Consider the following 22,543-nt stretch of genomic DNA (forward strand, 5'->3'; position numbering starts at 1 on the left):
CAGTGGGACAACAATCAAATGTGCTCATCTAACTATCTCAAACACCACTGATTTCTCCCCAGACATAAAGCACCCTGTCAAAATCCACAGCAGTGAAGTGCGAGGGCTTTGCAAAGGGGAGTTAAATTCTGCCTGAGAAGCAAACCAAGTGTGTTAAATCAGAGAGACATTTTACCAGGGCTGGATGAACTTGTCTGACTAGTAAATCAAGTCTTTCTCTGCACTGTCTCCATTTTACATCATCCCATGTTGGGAGAGGAATGCAGAGCACTGCAGCTGCTGGGGGCTGGTACAGTGCGTTCCTCAAAGCCCCTCATTTGTGTAGAAGATGCCCAGGCTCACACAGGATGACTGGGTGTGCTTGGGAAGAAAATGATCCTGGGTGAAAGGATTTACACAGCTACACTTGCTCACATACCAGCTCTTGGCGGGGACTAAACCCTGCAGAAGAAGCCACTGGTTCCTCAGGAGGGGACTATCCACCCAGGCAGCTCTTAAGGAGCGGACCTTCTCCAAGCCAAGCCAAGGCCCTGGGACCAGCCCCAGCAGCATTGTGTCCAGTTTGATAAGCAGTACTCTCCTAGTAAAACTCACCCCAGGCTCTAAGATGCATATGGAGAGCCCCCATCGAGCAAAACTCTGCAGTACTTTTCCCCGTATTTTCTTTCCAGTCAGTGCTGATTACCCAGATAATGTGTCTAAACAGAAGCTGTCCTCTCTATAATTAGCCTAATTCCATTAGTGATGTTGCCATCCACTGTTTGTAACAGCAAAATTGCTTCCATAGTAGGGATTTTACTGTCAGATCCTCTCTTATGATGCTTTGTGTGGGTGGCAAGAGGAGGGGCTGCATGGGAAGAGATTAAACAAAGCCCCTGCTATTCTGAAAGTCTAATTTAATTAAGAATATCACTACAGGTGCCATGTTGACAGCCTCCCTGTCCTAGCCTCTTCAATTCCCAGGGTTACCAAGCTCAAACCTCCCATTAGAAACTGGCTGAGTTAGCACCATTTTAGCTCCAGCTCCCTGCCACAGCAGCCAGAGAGACCAGGCAGCCCTGACCTGCCATGGATCGGGCTGGAAGGAAATGAATGTGAAAATAAACAATCTGAGAACAGCAAATTCCTCTTGCTTCAGTTTAAATATAGCCATCACAGCAACAAGAGGCACTGAGGGAAGGCAATTTCTTAGGGAAACATTGCTATAAGGCCATTGGCCGGTGTTTATACAGGGATAAAGACATCCACAGGCAAGCTAGAACAGAAGCACAGAACCAGGCTTGGAGGAGCAAGCATACCTACTTACTTGTCAATGTCTAAGGATGTGGGGCTGCTGTCACCACTGGCAGCTTTACTTCTCGCCTCTCTCTGACGCCGGGTGAGCACTGGAGGGAAAATGGAAAGGGTTACCTGCCATCTACCCCCAAAGCACCCCTACACCATCTCTGAATGCAACAAGTTTCAATCATTTCCACTCAAGGCTGCAGCAGAAGTGATGGGAGAGGCAAAGAAACACAGGACTGGGCTGGGCTGGGTGATCTTCCCTGGTAGCTGAGGTAGAAGAGGTAGCTGGCCAGTTCTCCTTTGTCTGGGGGGATGTTGAAGGAGTTACCTTCCCTGGGCTCAGCAGCCAGCTAGCCATTCACACTGTCACTTGTCTGCTGCCAGAACAGCTGGATCAACAGTATGTAGCTCACAGTCATTTTCAAGCTGCCATGCAGCAGCACAACAGCCCAGGAGCAGAGTCATCCAGCTGCTCGGGCAGCAGGGCCCTGCTCCCTGCAAAGCCTGGGGGGAAGGAGAGCCAAGGCAGGGGCTGCTCCAGGAAGGGAGCCTTGCTGAGGGGATACAGCTCACACAGGAAGGGAGGGATATGACAACGAGCTGCTGTTTCCACTGCCCACCTGGAGCGGGAGTGATCTGTGCTGTAGTCTGCACTCAGCTCTGCAGGGCCTCTGGATGAGGATCTCTCCCAGGCCAAGCATCAGTGGTGCTGCTCTCCAGTGGCAGCAGGGAAGGGCCAGCTCTGACACACGCGGGCAGCCAGCCAGGTCCCAGCTGATCAGCACACTGAGGATGGGTCCAGTCGCTTCTGTTCCTTCCACAAGCCCAAGTGGCCTTTCCAAACCTTCTCTCCAGGCAAGGAGCACATGGGAGTGTTGTCTCTTTCAGTCCAATTCCTCTCAGAGTATTCCTGTTGACATGCCACCAGCAAAGATCCTCAGGGAACATATTAGATAGCTTAGCTTGCTTCACCAGGGATGCTCAAGACTCCAGCTCCAAAACAGATGTCACAATAAGCACTCTCAGGCAAGCTGGCTACGGGGACAACACAGCAAGCTGCTTTACAGCCCAGTAACATTGCCTCCCATACTTATAAAACCCTGAATCCCTGGTATAGGCACAACAAACCTCTTACTGTTGTCACATCACCCATGGTAAAGAAAGTGACGCACAACATTTTGTGCAGAACAAAGGGAATCCTTCACAGCTTTAGCAAATCCCCATTTCCAGAGTGTTAGGCAACTTCGATATCCATCCACCACACGGCCTTTGCCTTAGCAGCAGTCACCGGTGTGCAGCCACAACCAGCAAATGCACTGCAAGATGCTCAGGAGCTGTTGGGGCTGACAGGAGACATCCATACTGAGGAGAGAAGCTCCAGCTCTTCCCAGGACCTGGGAGTTGCCTCACAGGCGATGACTGATACCAACAGCTCCTCTCTCAGAGGCACTGAAGCGGCCGTCTCTCCAACTTAGCCTGGCCCAGATTGGAAGTGGCAGCCTGACTAGGAGGACTGATAAGCACAGCCACCCCCCAGGCCATCCAGCCTCCCAACAACCCAGCTGCCACGTGGCTCTGACAGCATGGTGAAAGCTGCTCTCCAAATCAGCATGTGCTCCTTAATATTCCTTTAGGATCTCAGGAGCCTTGTACAGTAGCTCAGGTGTTAATCAGTTCTATTTTCTTCCAAAAGCAGTGAACACATCTGGCATAATGGGCCCATTAGAGATGTCTGGGACCAGCTCTGCAGCTGCCCAAGGGAAGACCCCCAGCTGTGCTGCTGGAAGCAGAGGCACAGGAGAGAGAACAGGGCCAGCTGGTGAGGACCGACCCCTGCCACCGGCTGCCCACAGGAACAGGGCTCAGAACACGGGAAAAGCCTTGCCATGGGGAAAATCCCCACCACAGAGCAGTGCTGTGTGACAGGAGTCTTGGAACTCTCCCAGATGTGATGCTCTTCGTTGGCTCAGACACGTGATGCAGCCCCAAAACCACCCTTTCCCCAGCTCGACATTTATTCTGGTTGTCAAGTCATCCTTGGCCCACTCGGCTCCAGCTCATACCCGGGGCAGAGGAGCAAACCCTCACCAGCACAGCCCCACTGTCAGCCTGCTCACCCAGGCACCTCCTGGTGTTCCTCTGCACCCGTTCCCTGCTTCTTCTGCTGTCTCAGTGCCACTTCTGTTGATGTCAGGAGCTTTTTAACGGCACCAGTGCTGCTGCTGAAGACTGATGGCTGCATCAGGTTGTGTTTGAGGCTTTGGGAGGAGGGGATATTCCAAATCCTCATTTTCCTGGGCTCCCTTAGGAACTGAGAGGCTAGGAGAACGTAGATGGACTATGTCCCAAAGCTCAAGACTGTTTGCTGTACTCAGCAGCAGCCAGCACTCACTTCCAGGCTGAGAGCAGCAGATTCCTGTGTTGGCAGCAGCCGCAGCAGGCGATGGATGGTGGTGACTCCAGCTGAGAGACCCTCTCACACACATGAGCCCTTCCACTGAGTGCATGAAGAAAGCAGCTGGCACGGCACTTCCATGGCTCCACTTGTTCATTTGGAATTAACACCAGTCACTGAGCTGGAAACCCAGGACCTGGACCTTCCCCAGCTTGGTACAGCAGCTAACACAACAGCAGGCTCCTCTTTTTTTATTTACTCAGACCACAGGAAAATGGAAATTAATGATCAGACTTTCATACTGCCCTGGTATGTGGTGGTCTGGGCATCCAGCCAGGGCAACCATGTACATACGTAGGGGAAGCAACTGTAACTCATTTTCTACTGTTAACTCATTTGAAAACCTGTCCTTAAATACCAGCTGGACCGAGCTGGCCTCCTGATGCATAACACCGAAAGACTTTGGTGCATGATTAGAAGAGGGAAGAAGAGAAGTAAAACCAGCAAGAATCCATCCTTTTGTAATTTTAAAATGAAAAAGCACTGACAGCTGTAGTCTGCAGGACTGCATGATCTGCAATTCTAGAGACATCAGCATTAAATCCAATTAATAAGTGGGAAGACAGAGCAGGAACCCCTGACCCACTGCTCCAAAGGGAAACTGACGCCGTCTCTTCTCAACAGATCACCCCATGGCTTCGAGGGCAGAACTTTGATTTTCTCTCACACAAGGCTATTGCTGTGCTCTTGAGGAAGCTAGCAGCCAGCCAAGAGCAGCAGTAGAGAGCAGCCTCTGGACCCACACATGAGCTGGCATTTGCTTCAGAAAACAACTCTCCCACCTCTTTTTTTCTCCCCACGCATTAGCTTTACCTATAGATTTTGTGCTAGTGATGGATGCCAAGGTAACAGCCCTGGAAACAGAGTCCTTTTGTACCTGCACAGCTGTACCAGGCCACTGTCTGGCCTCTGCTTAGAGCTAAACACCATCTCTGCCTACCCAACGCAAACCCTGCTGACCAGCCATCAGCCAAGCCCTCCCTGGTGACTGCTGCTGCTGAGAACGGGACCGAGGTGCCCTGTGAGCCACAGCCCCAGCAGGCAGGATCCTGCCCCCTGCTACCTGCTGCTCCAAGTGCAGGAAGCCCAGGGGCCTGGTAAAGGGTCCTGGTGTAAACAAGACAGGTGTCACAGACTGTTAGAGCTCATAAAGCCTGGCTTCTACAGGGAAAATACAAGAAACGCTGGCAACAGAAAAGCCAAATTACTGTCATTTCTGTCCCCAAACCATTGCTCTGCCTGGAGTCATTACTGCAGACCAAAATCCCTTTTATTCCAGCCTAGTTTTCTTACGGGGGGGATTGTTCTGAACAAGCCAGAACAGCAGAGTAGCAATTCCAAAATAAGCACCCTTACAAACATCCCCAAGGAGATCAGCCTGGAAGCAGAGTGGAGAAGCCAGCCTTGAACTCTGTCCTGCTGAAAGCCCCAACACCAAAGGAAAGCACAAATTCCCTTACACTGCCAAAGAACTCAAAGCCTTTTCCTGATCACAGCCAGGATTCCCCAGGATCAATGGACATACTCGCAGTCCAGACACAGCAGGGACCTGACTACCACAGGGCCAAAGACATCCCTGCTAAAAGGCACACCAAAACTCCTGCTCAGTTTTGTAGCACGGATAAGACCTTTATCAGTCTTGAGGATGGGAGAGGAACTGGGATAATTTGTGATTTGCCTGAGCCAAATGCTTTGCATTAGCAGCTGGTTTGTGCCTGCAGAGAGAACTCCCCACTAAAATTAAGCACCAAGCAGTATCAGCCTCTACTCTCCCCCTGCTATCTCGACGGGATCCATGTCACAGCCCCAAAGATCTGGTATAACGTGGACCTTGTATTTTTACACTACCTCAGCTCTGCAGTAAGGTAACATGATGAAACCTTGTCCTGCCAGAGGAATGCAAAAAGTTACAGTTCTTTTACTAGCTCTGATGTCCTCAAATTGCTTAAACATCACAGATCTGGGTTGCATTTAATAACCTTGTATGTAACTGAAAATTAGACATTCACAACCTGAAAAGTTAATCTTATTACAAGCGACTACTTTGATATTACCTGACATTGTGCTAACACAGACTTTACATTTCAAGCAGCAGCTAAAACATAACTTATTGAATATGTTGATAACCAAATGGTGTATTTGTTCACTTAAGCTCTACAAAGGTTGGCCACGGAAAACTGATACGGAGAAGACTGCAAAGAGGATTAATACAGGCACATTCTGACCGTGCTTCTATGCCTCAGCCTTCTCGGGAAGGAGACAAATCCAGGCTCTCAGATCGATAGCTATCATTTTGCAATTCTAGAGGAACAAGAGGGAAACTTTTCTGCCGTCTCTCGCAGCTGAAGAAGCCATTTTTGCACACGCAAATGTCAGCCTCGTTGCAGAGCCGTGCCTGGAGTGGCACAGACCATCCTCCCTCCTCGAGAGCCCTGATGGACGCTCACTGTGGGCTTCAAGAACCTGCCTTTTTCTACCACTAGCACATCCTCTGCAACTCCTCAGCAAAACACACAGTAGGCATGTCTTATGAGTACTGCTTGAAGCATCCAGGGCTAAATCCTGAGGTAATATTCAGCTCATACACTTTCCAAGAGACTAATAATGTGGTGAATTACAAAGCTGACCAGAGGGATGTCTCTGTGCAGGAGCCTCTGATTACACTTTTCTGGCTGGCTTGGAGATGGAACAGAGTGAACAAACCTCCCTATAGGCCATGCATCAGATACCCTGAGAGGGACAAGACTGCAGCACCTGGCTGCAATAAGAGGAAAGGGGGATGAGCACAAAGAGCAAAGACACGGAAGCAGCAGTCGGCAGACCTGGACTGTGCTCGCCAGCCTCCTCTCCCACGATGCCGTTGCAGTACATGGCATGCAGCTCAATCTCCGTGGCTGGAAAGCCTTGGTCACACAGTGGGCATGACACACGGTCAGCAGCTGCCGGACTGTGCTCAGACACAGTCCTGCCATCATCTTCATCTCCACCAGCCTAAGGAGGAAGAAGAAAAAAATCAGCCAGGCAGTTAATTGTTCTGTTTCTCCTTTTTTTGTTCTTGCTAGGTGCAGAGCTTCATGGTGTCTAGGAGCTACTCACCCTCCCACAGACTCAGTTTTCCTTGGAAAGTTTTGTTCTCCCTTCATCACATACTGGTCAGAAATAACACCAGTGGCTGAGTAAACTGTACAGCACTAATATCTAATTCCTCTTCCAAAGGCAGCATGTCCTTCTGCATCATGGTGAAACCTCCCTGCACAGCCGTGCACACCATTTAAGGCAAACATCACCTGTACCACCGTGGAAAAATGGCAAAGCTTCCATTAATCAGGAAAGCTCAGAAGCGAAACTGATGGAAAATTCATGGGGCAAAGCAAGAGTTCAACACCTGACTTGTGCTCATCAGTTTCTGGACATGATCCACACTCCGCAGGCGTGTGTCTGGGAACACAGCTTCCCCCAGGATGAAAGGAGGCTGCTGTGCTCTTAGGGAGTCCAGAGAGACCACTGGAAAGCTCCTCCTGTCTGGAGGAGGTGGCTGGAGCAGTCATCAGAGGGGACACAGATCAAGGAGATAGGCAATACCATTACTAATCCACGTCCCACAAAATTACTAGCAGTGGCCTTTTGCCAGGGCAAAATGTCACAGCCTGTGTTTGTTCTCCAAGTGCCATCACTGCTGCCCAACACTCTCTTTTTGCTCTGGTCACACAGCTGCAAAGGTGCTGCACTGCCCACCTGCAGAGACACAGCCCACTCTCAACCCCATCCACCTTCCCAGGACACAGCACACTGCTGCCATCTCACTCAGACTTACATCTCTGCCTAGTCAGGCTTGCTACAAGACTTCTCCACACTTAAGAAAGAACTTTTCCCTCCCTGCAAGGATTAAAACCAGTTATTTAAATATTAACCATGCAGAAGAAACCTATAGGAAAAGAACAGAGGGGAGTTTCCTGTTCTTAGGGCTAAGCAGAGAAATGTAGACACTACAGAGCAAAACTGCTGTCTGCTTCCCCTCCAACGGTGTAATTTCAGGGAAGCAGTAATTGGGGTCAGCCGAGATGCTTGGTGCCACTGGAGTGCTTTGTCATATTACTCAGTTTACTACTTGCTTTTCCAAATGAGGGTCTGATCCTGATTTTTTATATCCTAAAAGGGAAGGAAGGTGCTTTGTTAACTCAGGAGAGCTAACAAAAAAATTGCAGGACTGGTCTTTAAACTGCGAATCCAACTCACAAAAGGCATTTCTCTCGCAGCCACCAGCTGAAAGGCTACAGTAGAACATCTCTCTCATTTCCAGGGAGGCTCTCTGTCCTGGATTTCTGTGGAGGAGCTGCCACAAGAGTTCCTCCAGTCGAACACAGGCTGGTGAAGTGCATCGCTTAGAGCATTAGCACTTGTACCCTGCTCTCACAACTCGGTGTCACTACGTCTTGCGAAGTCCTCCCCGTGGGGCGTCACGCAGACGAGCCGTCAAAAACACGGGATGTGTCAAATATGAATGATCAGATCAAACCTGCACTATCCTAGTCAGACAACACATGTAAAAAATGCGATGGGAAAAGCAGCAGACACTGCTCCTTCTAGCTGCCATTTCCAAAGCAATCGGAGGAGATCACCGACTCTGCACACCCTGCCCACCTACACGCCCAGATAAATGACTAATTTTAAATGGAAATGCAACATTCTGTAACAAAAGACACCACAGTCCCCAAGCTGCCTGTACAAAACCTTGCTGTAGCAGTCTGGAAAACCTCAACTGCAGAACCAGTCACCCCTGTCAGAGGCAGACTGTTGCCTCTCCTCTTTAGCAGCAGAAATTGCCTACAAGACATAGTACTTGCAGCCAACAGCCAGCCAAGAGCAATGCTAGAGGCTGAGCTTCAACAACAAGACTCCAGTGTCCTGGCTCAGCATCTGCTCAGGAGTCACTCCCAGTGGCCTGCCCTGGCTCTGTGCTAACTGCTGATGCACACCTCTCTTCCTGGAGGGCTGCAGGCTCCGGACTGGCATCTGCTGCCAATGGTAATGTTGTTAAACAATCCCTAGGAAGCCCCACTGCACTGTTCCCAAATACTGTGCCCATCATTTTGTGCCATCAAGGCAGAGGTGTGAGGCCCAAAGAACCCTCTGCAAAGCACAAGGGATAGAGCACTGTCCTGGTCACTGCCAAATGGGTCATGAAGGTGCTCTGGTGGCTTTGGCTATTGGGCTGAGCACAGGACCGCCACCTCACCCTGCTGCAGTCCCTAATTGACTGAGCAGTGCTTTGAGATACCTGCAGAATGAAAGGCACACAAGAGCAGAAGCTGGTTTATCAAAAAGCCTGTGACAATAAGACATGGGAGCTGTAGATGCACTGTACAAGCTGCAGACTCCCAGAATGAGCTTTCCACAAATGAATCCTCTTGTCAAGGGCTGTACGATTCTGTATTCATGTACCCTGCCAGAGGAGTACTTGGCAACCCCTTTGATATCACTCTCTAAATTAATAGACAAAGGGAGTTTTATCAGAAGCAGGAACTGAAGTCAGATGTTGGTACAGTGACAGCTGCAAAGCAATTGCTGCACAGGTGTGACAACAGGGAGAAAGGAGCCGCACAACAGCGCACATCTGCAGCGGGAGGTAAGAGGATGGCCCTGCTGCTGGCTTACTATTGCTGTTAACTATTGCTGCACAGAAATCAACACTCCTCAGATCAGATCATGCTGCTTTGACAGCCAGCCACCACCAGCTCTGAACACTCCAATGTCATCTTTACCCCAGCCCAGACTCTGGGTGAACCTCTCTTCTTAGCCTCTCGGAGATAGTCTGTGGAGAACAAACGCCCAGGTTCAGAGGGCTGCCACAGAGAAAAGCACATTAGAACACAACTGACTGAGGTGTGCTAGGACTCCTCCCATGGCTCCTGGGGCATTGCTAACCACCACAGCACCACCACAGCTCGCAGCACCTGTGAGCATGGGCAAGCATCATAGATCCATAGAATGGTAGGGGTTGGAAGGGACCTTTAGAGATCATCCAGTCCAACCCCCCTGCAGAAGCAGGGTCACCTAGATCAGGTCGCACAGGAACATGTCCAGGTGGGTCTTGAAGACTCCCAAGGAAGGAGACTCCACACCCTCCCTGGGCAGCTTGTGCCAGGGCTCCATCAACCTCACAGTGAAATAGTTTTTTCTTATGTTTAAATGGAACTTTTTGTGTTCCAGCTTCACCCCATCACCCCTTGTCCTGTTGCTAGATACCATAGAAAAAAGGGATGTCCCAACCTCCTCCACTATTTAGATATTTGTAAATATTAATGAGATCTCCCCTCAATCTCCTCTTCTCCAGATTAACAACCCCTGATCCTGCAGCCTTCCCTCATAAGGAAGATGCTCCAGTCCCCTGACCATCTTGGTGGTTCTGTGCTGGAGTCTCAGCAACATCACTGCTGTCTCCACTGACAGCACCCTCCAGCACAGCAGGGTGTGTGGTATAAAAGAATAAGCTAGAATTGATAACAACTCTCCAGCTCAGGACTGAAAGGCTCCAGAAGCAGCTGCACACAGTCCCCAGACAAAAGAGACTGGAGTTACGAAGCAGAGAAAAGCCAAGAGGAAACTCTGTGTGAGGATCCCAAGGTCGCAGCTTCCCAAGGGGAAATGCTAGCAGAGCCCAGCTGAACCAAGGTCTAGAAGGCAGGACCTGGAAACAGGACCCTTCCTCTACTTCAGGCTCTTTTACCTGCATAGGTGCATCTCTGCTGCCCGAGCAGAGCTCTTCTCTCTCCACCTCAAGAGATTCCGAAGGACTCGGCTGGGTCTCTGCAGAAAAACACCTCCATGTCAGCACAGGTTTGCAGCCCCCGAACTACCCCCTCACTTGTTGATGTAACTCAGCCCACTTCTTAACAGAGTTTTCACAGCTTCAAAACACTTCTTCAGACTTGCTACAAATGTTACCAGACAACATGCAACAGCACAGCCGGATGAGGGGTTAAAGCCACAGCACGGTGGTGCGAGGACAAAGCCACCGCAGCTTTGCGGCTTCATGGGGAGTGAGACTAGACACAGGGAACGTGCGTGGGACACTTGCTGGGACAGAGACAAAGCAAGAATAGAGCTCTCTCTCTCTCACAAGGAATGACAAACAGAGCTCCCATTCCAGGCTCTGTCTCGCAGTCGCACCTTCCTCAGTCCTCCACGTCTTCCCTAGCAACAGAATGTGCCTCCAAGCACCACCATGACCTCTCTCTGCAGCTGCTCAGGAACAGGAGTGGTCTCTTCACTAATTTTTCTCACTTAAAACCCTGGACTGGAAAATCTCAAACATGGGTGGGAGAGACCAAGGAGGAAAAAACTCCATCCCAACCATGTTTAATTAATGGAAGACCAACATCATTTCAGCTTTCCTGCTTTATGGTTAAAAATCTGAAAGTGTCTTGATTGCCTTGAAGAGATCATTCCTGACACCTCGCTTTGAGTGACTCCTCCATATTGATGTACAAGCTGGTGTCTCCCCAGCAGCAAGTCCCCAGCAACCTCTGGTCACAGAGCTAGAACTTTGTCTTAGAGGAAATGGATCCAAAACCAGGGCATCAGACTAAATCACCTGGATAACCTCAGCCCTGACAAACACACCTGGGAGAGAGATCTTGTTTTATTCAACTAGGTTGAAAAGTCTCTTATTTTCTTTGAACTGTGTGTGTAACTTTTGGTGCAAAATTCAGAACATTCTCAAGTGCCTCTTACCTGGGCAAACAGAGATCTCTTCTTCAGCAGAGTTTTCTGTGGCAGTATCTGGGCTCCTTTTCCTGCCGCCTGCAGTCGACACGGCCATGCTGTTCGAAACAGGAACAGAATCTAAATGTCCAATCCAGTAGGTGTGACAGCACACACCTGCCTGTCTCACGCAGCTCGGGACAGCAGACAATGCCATCATTTCCAAGTGGTCAATATCTGATAGCCAGAAATGACCAGAGTAAAACATGGCTATAAAATGCTGTCCTAAGCAAAAAAAACACCCCAGCCCTCAAAGGGATATTTTTAATTCTAGAAGCCCCTGTCAAAAGGCACGATGGGTCACTATTTCATGTGAGGGGAGCAAAAATACCCACTCACAACTGTGGGACTCTCTTGACTTTTTCTACTCTTAGACCTGTGAGCTGTGCAGCTACCAGCATTGTGCTCCCTCCTGTCCAGGGAAGGAACTCCTCAGAGAGACACAGACTTGCTTTGTCCCACACTACTCCTCACAGTGCTAATTTTCCTCCTTATCTCTGCACATGGCAGCCAGCAGCAGCACGGATGCGACACAAGGCAAGGCTTCCCTGCAGCAAAATCCGAACGGCATTAGCATGGCGGTTCCTCTGAGCAGCACCAGGTACTGCTCCTCTCATTCTGACCTTTCCATTCCTCCTCCCTGTTTTTTACCACCCTCCTCCCACAGTGCCCAGTGTTTTCTGAACCAGGCAGGCATTGCTGAGTAAGGCTGGCACCCATGCTGACACGCTCCGTGCTTTGCGTGGCTTTCTGATTACTCTGATCAAGTATGCAGGAACACACTTTAAAAACATGAATCCCCACACTGACAAACAGAAGATTTATTAAGCTCAACCACAGGCCTTAGAGAGGAGAGAACAGCCACTGCTGATTTACGATAAATAACAAAACTCTGATAGGAAATCACAAGTGGCTTTTCTCTCTAAATAAAGCATCGCAAGGCATTTGTTATGAATCCAGGCTGAGCGTGTTTTACTCTGTGTCTAACATCAGGGCTCACTTCAAAAGAACTCACACAAAACAACTTGCTATGACATTTATAAAATGGGCTAATCAATTTGAAGTCCAACCACATTTCTTGCTACACCAACTATCTCTCAGTAACAAAGCCTATAATCATTTATTAAAACCCCAACCTAATGTGCTCCGCACAAAGCGTAAAACCATCGGAGCGGCCCGCAGAAAGCAAAGCAGCCTCTCCTCGCTGCTGCTGCTGCTGCTTCCTAAGCTGCTTCACTACCTCCAGACAGCTCAGAGCCCTGTTTTCCTAGGAAGCACTGCTGGCTCTGGGGCCTGAGCCTTACCCGAGAGAGGACCATGCTTGGCAAATTATCAGGAGCCAGATGGCAACACTTTATGTGCACAAAACTCCGAAGACCGCAGCTATTTCTTGCCTTGCTGCAGATGTGCCAGCTGCTCAAGGAGGGGCTGCAGCACCCAGGTGTGTCCCAGCCCCAAGGAGGGCAGCCAGCAGCTCCTGGACAGCTCGGGGACCATCCCATACAAACCCTATCAGCTATACCAAAGGAAAGAGGCTCCTCTCTTTTCATATTCAACCCTGTCCTTTTCTGCCTTAAGCAGGCAGGAGGCCAGCACTGCAGAGAGCACACCTCAATGCCTTCTACGCAAGCACACGAGCTCAGACCTCAGCTGTCACAGACGCATCATCCTCGGCAGCCGCAGGTTCCTCCTGCTCCCCAAGGCGAGCTTTAAGCTTGTTAGAAAGGTGCAAGCAAGAGAGATTTTCATACTCTGCATATTAACTGCTCAGGCCAAATGCTGTTAAATCAGAGGAAAGTTGGCAGTTTTGTTCCAAAGCAGGTTCGAATTGTAAAACCCAGCAAATTAAAAACATGACATTATTTGGCCTCTCTTGTAATGTGCTCCTGTAACTCTCTCCCATTTGCCCTTCTTCTTCCACAGCCTTTGCTGCAGCATTGCATCCCACAGGAAGGAGGAGGGGGAAAAAAAAAGGAAAGGAGGAGTAGGCTTAAATCTGAAGAAAATCATGTTGACTTGTCCCACACCTGTCATCTGCTGAAGTGGCTTTTCTGGAGCACTGCACTCTATCTTTGGCTGATAGGCAGTGCCGTCTGGCTTCCTCCTCCCTTCTTTCCTCTTCAGCAGTAAGTCAAGAACATAAAAATACACACAGAAATCCAGTAAAGCCTCCACCATGCTGCCTGTGTGCCTTCCCAGATAGACCACGTGATAACATGGCTGTAACTCACCTTCAGCTCACCCACCCATCTCCACAGCTCTACACACCGTGTGCCGCATCAGCTTCAGAGGGCAAGGATCGAGCTCTCCTACTTGTACTGGGCTGCACCTTGCACATTTTATAAATGGAACAGGAGTAACTGATCTCAGTTGTGCCCCATCTCTCTGCCACGCTGCTCAAAGCCGTGTATTTCCAGGGATACCTCATGGCAGCGAGTCCAGGCTGCTGGGCCCTGCAGTGAGCTTCGGGGAGACTGCACCCCAAAACACTGCAGGGAGTGCAGAAGAGCCCACGTCCCCAGAGCGAGCTTGTGAGCTGTGAAACTGCCCTACTCACCTCTGTGCAATTTGCATGGGCTCCCCATCTTCATGCACACGCTCTGCAGGCAGCAGCTGGGAAGCCTGGAAAGGAAAATTCTGGTATTGAATAAAATAAACATGCACGGTTATCTGGGATCTGCTGGGCCATCAGAGTCCATCCATGACATTGCACCCTGTGTGTTACAGGGTTTTTTCTCTGAAAATGGGTAAGTATCCATCTTGAACTAGTCAGGTTCTTCCCTCCATGGTTCCTTTTGGTGTTTCTATGCTCCTTGCATAATGCCTGCAGTCCTTTTTGCTACCTTGTTGCCTACATGTGTTCCTGGACAGTCCACGCCAACCTTGCCCATCACCTTCCAAACCCTCTACCTGCTCATAGCATCTACCCTGATGTACTTGTAGGCAGCAACCCTAGTTCTTCTCTATTTCTGTTTGTGCTGAGAGGAGCAACTCAAATATTTTAGTGCCCCCCCCGCACACTCTCAGGCACTGCAGCCACCCTCACCTCCACCAGTTTAAGAGACCTTTGCCTGAGCCAGGATGACCCAATCAATTCCTACAGCTGATGTTTGATCACGACAAGTACTGCTCTGAAATTTCATACCGATAAGATCTGTTGCATTTTTCTTGACTGGGAAATCAGCCATCCCATCAAAGAGAGGGAACAGATTAACCTGCACAATCTACAGCTGGTAAATCTATGTGCATTTTATCCCAGTTTTCATCTAGCTCTACAACTCCACTTCTTCTTTAAAATGTGTTCAAAAGCCTTTTGCACTGCCAAGGTCAGACTAACAAGGCCAGTCATTACCCAGATCCCTTTCTTCTTCCTCGGTGTACACGTTACACTTGCCATTCTCTAATCAAGTGGAATTACAACAGTTTATTAGCAGTCTTGGCTGTCAGGCCCACAATTTCTCATGCTAGCTCTCAAAGAAATCCAAGGGGTTTTCCTCCCCCTTCCTCAAGTCTATTAAACTCTCTGAGTTTGATTTCTACCATAGGTTTCAGCTTTGATCAGCTCCAGTTCTGGATGGCTGATGTACTTCCCCAGCAAGCCTCCTGACAGATTTCCCTAAAGTGACTCCAGCCCCCAAATATTCTGTTTTATCCACACTGTTCTTTATTTCTTCTCAGCCTAACTCACCATTAACATAAATTACCATGCCTCCTCCTTTATTTTGATTTCTCTTTTTCCTGAACTGTGCATGTCTTTAACAATGCCTTTGCCCTGATCATGAACATCAGGCCATGTTTGTTTTCCCTAGTACGTGTGTTACAAGGTACTGCACTAATTCAGGTCACCAGACTCCCAACTCCTCAGAACTGGGTCTTTTCCCTCTGAATCTTTTAAAGATCAAGAGTCCCCTAACCTTATTTGAAAAGCTATGAAGGAATTGATTCCATTAGGACTGAAGTTTGTTAGTGCAGGTTCACAGGCTAAGAGATCTCCTGACAAGCAGGATTTGCTCGGTGCAGACATCCCTTGGCTGTGGGTGGCAGTCACAGCAGTCGGCCACTGCCAGGGCTGGGGGTCTCTGCCCACCCCAGGAGAAGGTTTCAAAGCAGGGGCACAGGCAGGTTCCCTCAAGCCCATCACTTGCACCTTCATTTCAGTGGTATGACACAGGGCATGAAGCTTTTTTTCAAGGACAGCTTTGAGTGCCCATAGATGGTTTCTAGCCTGGGCACAGCCTCAAATCTCCCACCAACAGGGCAGCACAAGTCTCCAAGCAATGCGACACACTGGGGATTCGACTGCTCTGGGCCACTCCTTTGTCACTGCTGGTGGAATTGTATTTGATGGAAGGAAAAAAATGGAGACAAGGCACAAGCAAACATCAAACATATCGATCTTGCAAGTAAATCACCTGCACTGGCCTCAGCGTGCGGCTGCACAGCGAGGAGAGAAGGGAGCAACCTCTCAAGCTGGGTGTGATAAGGCAGATGAAAGGGCTTTTAGAAATTATTTTATCTCAAGTAAATAAAAGACTGGAAAATTTTGGGCTAGGGTTGAAATTTTAGAGCCTGCTCCCCCTCCCCCTTCCTTATTTTTTCACCTTAAAAATAACAGAAAGACTATGAATACATAGACATTATAGCTCAAAGAGCTCTTGTGGTCAGGATGAGTACATTACAAGTTCCCACTCAGCACCACTAAAACCCTCTCTTCTCCCCAAGAATTAATTAGGTATTAGCATTAAATGGATAATTTAAAACACAAAAAACAACCCACAATTTTCAATACTGATTAAAAGTTCATGCCCTACCCAGCTGCTGTAGCTTTCAAGGGCTTTAGCACACACCTCCCTAGACCTGCAGTCACCCCAATCTTCCAGATTAATGACACCTCCATTTCCCAAGGAAAAGACGCAGAAGGGGGGGAAAAAAAAAGCAGTTTGCCTTAAAAACCATTCAGGTCTTTTGTATCCATCCTTAAAGAAATGAAAAAGGGCACAAGTCTGTTTCTTTCCTCTGCAGGTCACCTCTAAGGCTTGTTTAAATCTCTATCTGCTAAACCCAAGCCAAAGCACTGTCATGAAAAGTCACATTTCAGCACAGGCTGCTCTGCTCTTTTTCTGCAACCAGAAAATGCAGACATGACGTTTTTCCTAAGTGTTCAATATTACAAGACAGAATATAAATATCACAAAACAAGTTAAGTATCTTTCTAACACCAGGGTAAATGATCAAATACACTTGAAAACAGGAACAACAGAGCCGAGGCTTCAGTCATAGAGAAGATAAAGTTATACAGTGATCCGGGAGTGAAGTCATTATGAAAAATGAGGGTTGGAAAAGGCTGACACAAACCTAAAATACAGCAGTAATAAATACTTCATCTGACTAGCAATCTGTTTAAACTTAGCAGTGACAGAAAGCTGCCTTCCGCTCCAACGAGAGAGCCCTGACAGAGACAGAGGCTGACACCTAGTGTCTAGCAGACCCAACAAGCCAGCCGAGAGAAGATGCCCAGCCACCAGGACAAGGACGAGGGCACTGCAGCCGTGACAGATCGCCCGGGGCAGGCAGAAGATGCCTGCCAGCATGCAGAGCCTCTCCCGGCCACCACCGCAGGCCCGCGAGGGGAAATGAGCACTCACAAGGGGGAAGTGCAGACGGATGCAGACGAGCGTGTAGGTGCAAAAAGAACGGCTCTGGGCTGCAAGGACAAAAGCCACATTTCTGTCTGTGAAGGAAAACAGAGCACAGGTTTGTGAGCTGCTGTGGCAGCACCGCTGCCGCGCTCACTGCCCTGATGCACTGCCAGGCTACACCCTTGTGAGAAGGACGAGTCAGCTGGAAGTCTTTATCTCAGTGGTGCATTAATGGACGACTGCCAGGCTGCATGATGGCCCCTGCCATTTGTGAGCTGGGTATCAGCCTGTATGCTTTGCCCTTCTCTCTCACAGTAAGCTGTGTGGCATGGGGAGGAAGCCCCTAAATTTAAGAAAGGCATTAGACAGATGTGCCTGCTTTGCAGAAGTGTCTGAACCCTAAAATGGACAGAAGAGCAGGACTGCTCAACCTCTGCCGAATGGTGGAAGCTCTTACCTGGCAGTAGCTGGTGGTCGGTTCGTCGTCGGAAGTTGAGCTCTTCTCTTCTTCCACACTGTGCCCTGGACTTTCTGCCTCCCTCCTCTTCAATGGGAGGAGCCAAGTGATGCTCTCAGACTCCTTCTGCCCATCTGGGTCTCCATCTTCTGTATCATCAGTAACTCCGTTCTCCCTGCTTATCTGCTCTCCTTTCCCAAGTTCATTGTGGCTCAAAGAAGAACTGGGCACAACTGGGTTACCAAACTCCTTCTTATGCAATAGCTGCCTCTGAGCCTGCTTCAGGCTCTTCTGGTACACCTCCAGCTGACACAAGATGACTTTGGTGTACTGGTTAGGGTCCACTCCTTTGGGGCAGAAGGGGATGCCCCAATAATAGTGCACTGTGTCTCTCACGTCCTCCTGCTTGTGCTTCTCCTCTGCATTCAGTGTGCAACGCTCAGGGACACTGTCAGGCACCTCATTGTGCTCTGCTTGCTCTCTGGAAACACAGACTTTGGTGGTGTGCCTGGGCTGTGAGGTGTGTTTGGTACCTGCTCCTCCACCACTCCTCCTGGGGCTGACACACTGTTCCGTGGCCCAGCTCTTGCAGAGCGGGACTGAGCTCCCAGCACTGGCTTCTCCCACAGAATGGTCAGTGCAGGGCAGGGGCTGCTCTTTTTGCTCATGACCTGTTGCTTTGGAAGAGCCAGAGGGGCTTGTGAACAGTCTCCGAGGTGTCAGTCGCCAGGAGCCTGAAGACACCCTGCCAAAGGTGGGACTCAAAGAGATGAGATCCTCTCCAAGAGTGCTGGGTGACATGTTACTAGAATCATTTTTTGCTGGTGAGGAAAGCTTTTCACTTGACCTTGTCACAGGCTGGCCCTTCCCCGGAGACACGATTATGCTGGATACTAGTGAGCTTTCAACAATCTCCTGGCTTAACCTCCTCAACACTACCAGGGGGCTCCGGGCGACATCCATCTGTCCGTTCCCATCAGCTCTGGCACTCTGTGAGTGGGAGCTGCACTCAGAGTCAGGGGTGTCAGGGCAAGGCGCCAGACCTCCCAGAGCCTCAGAGCCTTCTCTCTCAGTGGGCTGGCCTTGGCCTCGCACGCCCAGCGCTTCCACAGACAACTGAGGGGTTGCATCAGAGGAGTCCGAGGGCTGACAGCTCTGAAAAACAAAAGGTTGGTTCTCCAAGAGGCGTGTTCTCAATCAACAGAGCATGGCAAGGGCTCCCCCAGCACGCTGTCACCCACGCTGCAGAACTCCCGCCATCAGAACTGTGCACCCCTAAATAGGGGGCAGCTGCTGTTGGACTTCATGCATCCCTCTCACTAGGAATGGTGCCAAACAACCGCTCTGCGGCTGCTGTAGCTCCAGCTCATGCTGGAAATTGCTAGGCCCCAATAAAACCTCTTTTGTGCAGCGTGGAAAGCAACATTGCTGAAGAACCCTAGTAAGCCTCTTCACAGAAGCACACTTACATTAAGGCTCTCAGCAATGGCCTTCCTCAAGAGCTCCTCCTCTTCCTCTTCCTGACAGTTCACTTGTCTGGCTTCTTGCTCACTCATCTTCAGGGCCAGTGCAAACTGTTCCTCTTCAGTCATCTCTGCAGCAGAAGAAACAGGGTAACGTCAAGTCACAACTGCAGGTGTATGTAAACACCTCACAGAGAGCCAACACGCTGGGAGACATGTCCAAGCATCCCACCTCCCCAGGAGGGATGTGGAGCAAAACATCTAAACCCCAGCTCTCCCAAAAAGGTGTCCCCAAAACCAGAACGGGCAACACTAAATGAGAAAGGTAACCCAAGTCAGGACTTCCAGTTGGGGTTTCTACAGCAATCTAAACTCTGATTCACTGGCTGTATGAACTGCAATGGGACATTTTATTTGCCCTCATCAAACACCACACTCTGCAGCTGCAGGATGCACGTTCAGGGAGGAAGGAAAAGGACAGATTTCCAAAGTGTGCTCACTTGTATACTGGATAGGTTCAGCAGCAAGGCAGGATAAAGAGCACATCTTCCTGAATACACTTTTTTTACTAGCCAGATAGAACATCTCACTGCCTTCAGACATGCAGCTACCTGCAACATCACAGGAGATCTACCCAAAAGAAAAGAGAGCTACATGTTGTTCACCCTGAGCTGCGAGTGGAAAGCTCTGTGGAGGATAACGTTACTTGCTCGGTGATATTATGGAGGATCTTTCACATGCATACATCCCCCTTCTGCTCACATCACCACTCCACTGCATCACCAAGTCAGTCATGCATGGGAAACAGGTTTCCTACAGTTGTAACTGCTATTTCAGCAGAAAATTTCTCCCTGAAATATTCCTCACTCGGAGCAAACCCGAAGCTGAGATTGGCTATTTAGAAACAAAGCAGATAGTTACTCTGGCAAACACTTATTTACTCAGATTCAATCCAACACTTTCACTATGCTTAAAATATACAATGCCTGCAGAACAGAGTGCAGCTTGGAAAACAACTCAACAGCACTCTCAGGAACTAAAAAAAAAACCCCACATCTCCTCGCTCGAAACAAATTGACAGATTTCCTTCAAAACCAGCTCCCTCCTTCAGGCAGAACCCTGCACGCGCCATCTCATGCATGAACCAAAAGGCTCCCTCTCTGCTGGGCTTGAACAGCTTTAAGAGCTGCCATTTGAACAGGAAAGCTGCCCAAGCACAAAACATGCCTTCACTGCAGCCAGTTCTGGAGACACTTGTCTCCCTGGATAAAAATGTGTTCAGAAGTTGCAGGCTCCTGTTTTTTCTAACCTATCCTCCTCGTATCAGCTGCCACCAAACCACGGCAGCACAGCCTCCCTCGAAGCAGCACTGGGCTTATCACCGCCTGTGCCTCACGGCACTGCTGCACCGAGGTGCATCCACACCGCAGCAGGCTTGGCTTTGCTCTGCCCTTCCCCCAGCTCCTTGCTGACGGTAGGCTGGTTCTCCCCCACCCAAGCAGGAGTTGAAGCATTTTTGGACTGTTCTGATCACCAGCCATAGATTCCTTTGCGTGTCCTACTAAGCCAGCAGTCAGCTTTAGGCTGGGGGTGGGGTTTGGTTTTGGTTGGGTTTTTTAATTTCTTTAAAAATTTAGAGAGAGGTTGAAGTGAAGGCAGACTGCAGTGCTCTCTGGGCTCCTTTGTCCTTGAACAAAGTCACTCTATGATGTTACAACCAGGAGGCATCAGGGGGGGAAAAAAACCCAATACACATCCTTTAATGGCAAAAACACAACAGCCCAGTGTATGTCTGAGGGCTCCAGCCCTCAAGAACAGCAGTTGTATGCCACATTTCTGCAACACCAAACACTTCCCAGGCATTCAGTAAGTGTGTGTGCTGATTTGTTTCCCTGCCCAAACCATCACAGCAATCAGGCCAGATCCTGCAAACTCTGACACGTGCAGGAAAACCGGTGCACGTGATCAATGCCCCACAACACGGGACTTTCCACGTGCTTAAATGAAACGGGGGCCTGAGCATCCACCAGTTCAGGCTATCAACATCCATGAAGCTTAATAAAAAGAAACATTTTTTGGCGAATTACTACTGTACATTTTGTTTTTCTTCTCCCTCCTTGGCACAGCAATTTCCCCTCTGGGAGCAGGGAATGTGCCAGACAAATGCTGCCTCTGGCAAAGAAACCAGTGACAAACAAGATGCACTTAGTGCACGTTCCAGTTGAGTAGGTGCTCTGGAGACAGGGAAATCTTGAGTTTAAATCCACCTGGCATTACGGTGGGGAGAGGAAAGAGCAGTTCTGCTCACACCTTCCAGGAGACCTGACCTGCTTTAGGCTGACCACTCCACAGCTGATGGTATTTTGTCCTCCACACCTGATCCTTTCTTAGCACCGTGCATTTTACTAAGCTGGATGTTGATTGCACTGGTCATAATTTCCGATGATTAGAAACGCAGAGTGTTGCATTAACCCCTGAGCAGTGTGTGCAAACAGCCCTGCAGAGCATGCCAGGAGCCATGCTCCTGAAGCACGCCAACAGGGCAGGGGCTCTGGGAGGAATGGGAATGGCCCCTCTCCTCTGGATGGCCACGCTCAGCTCACACACATCTCATCCCTGCCACAAGCCCGTTCCTGCCGCCTGCACCTCCAGCTGGGAATTCTTCCTGTCTCACCCTCCAAAATCCACTTGCCACACATCCATCCCAAAGCAGCATGAAATCCCAGTGCCTCTCCCGGGACCACAGCATCCAAGAAACCCACAGATGGGAAGGAGGGGTCAGGGAGAAACTGTTTTTAAGACACTGCAGCCCTAAACAAATTAAACCATTTCAGAGCCTTTTTAAATGCTAATACGGCAATTTGCTAAGCGATTTATGTTCCATTTTGACATTTGCAAAGTGAATTAGATGCAAAACCTGACTAGTTGTAGTTCTAACACTTACTAATAAGAGATTTACTCAAAAATAATGGAAATGTGGGATCTCAGTATTTCCACATATCCAAAGCGCAATTACAGTGAAAACATTCAAATGTGCTTTCAAGCACCGACTTCCTCTGGAAAAGAAAGACAGAGGCTTCTTTAGGTTTTGTATTTCCATTTATCTCATCAGGATGAAACGTCACAGATATATATTTTAGTTATGGCTTTAGGTTAAAATGAATAAAACCACAACAAAGCAAAAAATGGGAGGATATGCTTTATAAGCAGAGCCTGCCAACATCTGAAACGTTCCAGTTTGGAGGAGAAGGAAGCTGCTCTATCCAGAAGCACCGCATCTTTACAAAAGACCAATTTGCCTTGCAAGTCAAAGAATTTATTTAAAGACACTGAGAAAAATAATTACTACTCCAAATCTTCATTTCCCTAAAAGCAAACACCAAAAAGTCTAATTATAGCTCTCAGAAAGAACAGACCCCACCGTCGCACGTGCTTAGACAAGCGACCGCTCTCCGACCGAGGAGCGCCAGGCACCCCCAAC

The 22,543-nt window shown here is 49.2% G+C and overlaps 1 protein-coding gene across 6 annotated transcripts in view; it reads right to left on the reverse strand.

The window, feature by feature from the left end:
• The window catches only part of UIMC1 (ubiquitin interaction motif containing 1), a 39,265-nt gene that overhangs the window by 3,044 nt on the left and 13,678 nt on the right, over positions 1-22,543 (reverse strand). For 4 of the 6 annotated variants that reach the window (XM_062002386.1, XM_062002385.1, XM_062002384.1 and 1 more), the window contains exons 4-10: positions 19,069-19,193; positions 17,600-18,754; positions 14,061-14,125; positions 11,474-11,562; positions 10,467-10,546; positions 6,562-6,730; positions 1,307-1,385 (exon numbers count right to left, since the gene is read on the reverse strand). In XM_062002386.1, coding sequence (XP_061858370.1) covers positions 1,307-1,385; positions 6,562-6,730; positions 10,467-10,546; positions 11,474-11,562; positions 14,061-14,125; positions 17,600-18,754; positions 19,069-19,193 — 1,762 coding nt within the window. Of the gene's footprint in view, positions 1-1,298; positions 1,386-6,561; positions 6,731-10,466; positions 10,547-11,473; positions 11,563-14,060; positions 14,126-17,599; positions 18,755-19,068; positions 19,194-22,543 lie in introns of all 6 variants that reach the window. The other 2 variants (XM_062002388.1, XM_062002389.1) reach the window with 2 other exon arrangements.

Source organism: Colius striatus, chromosome 9 (genome assembly GCF_028858725.1).
Source record: "Colius striatus isolate bColStr4 chromosome 9, bColStr4.1.hap1, whole genome shotgun sequence".
Classification (NCBI taxonomy): domain Eukaryota; kingdom Metazoa; phylum Chordata; class Aves; order Coliiformes; family Coliidae; genus Colius; species Colius striatus.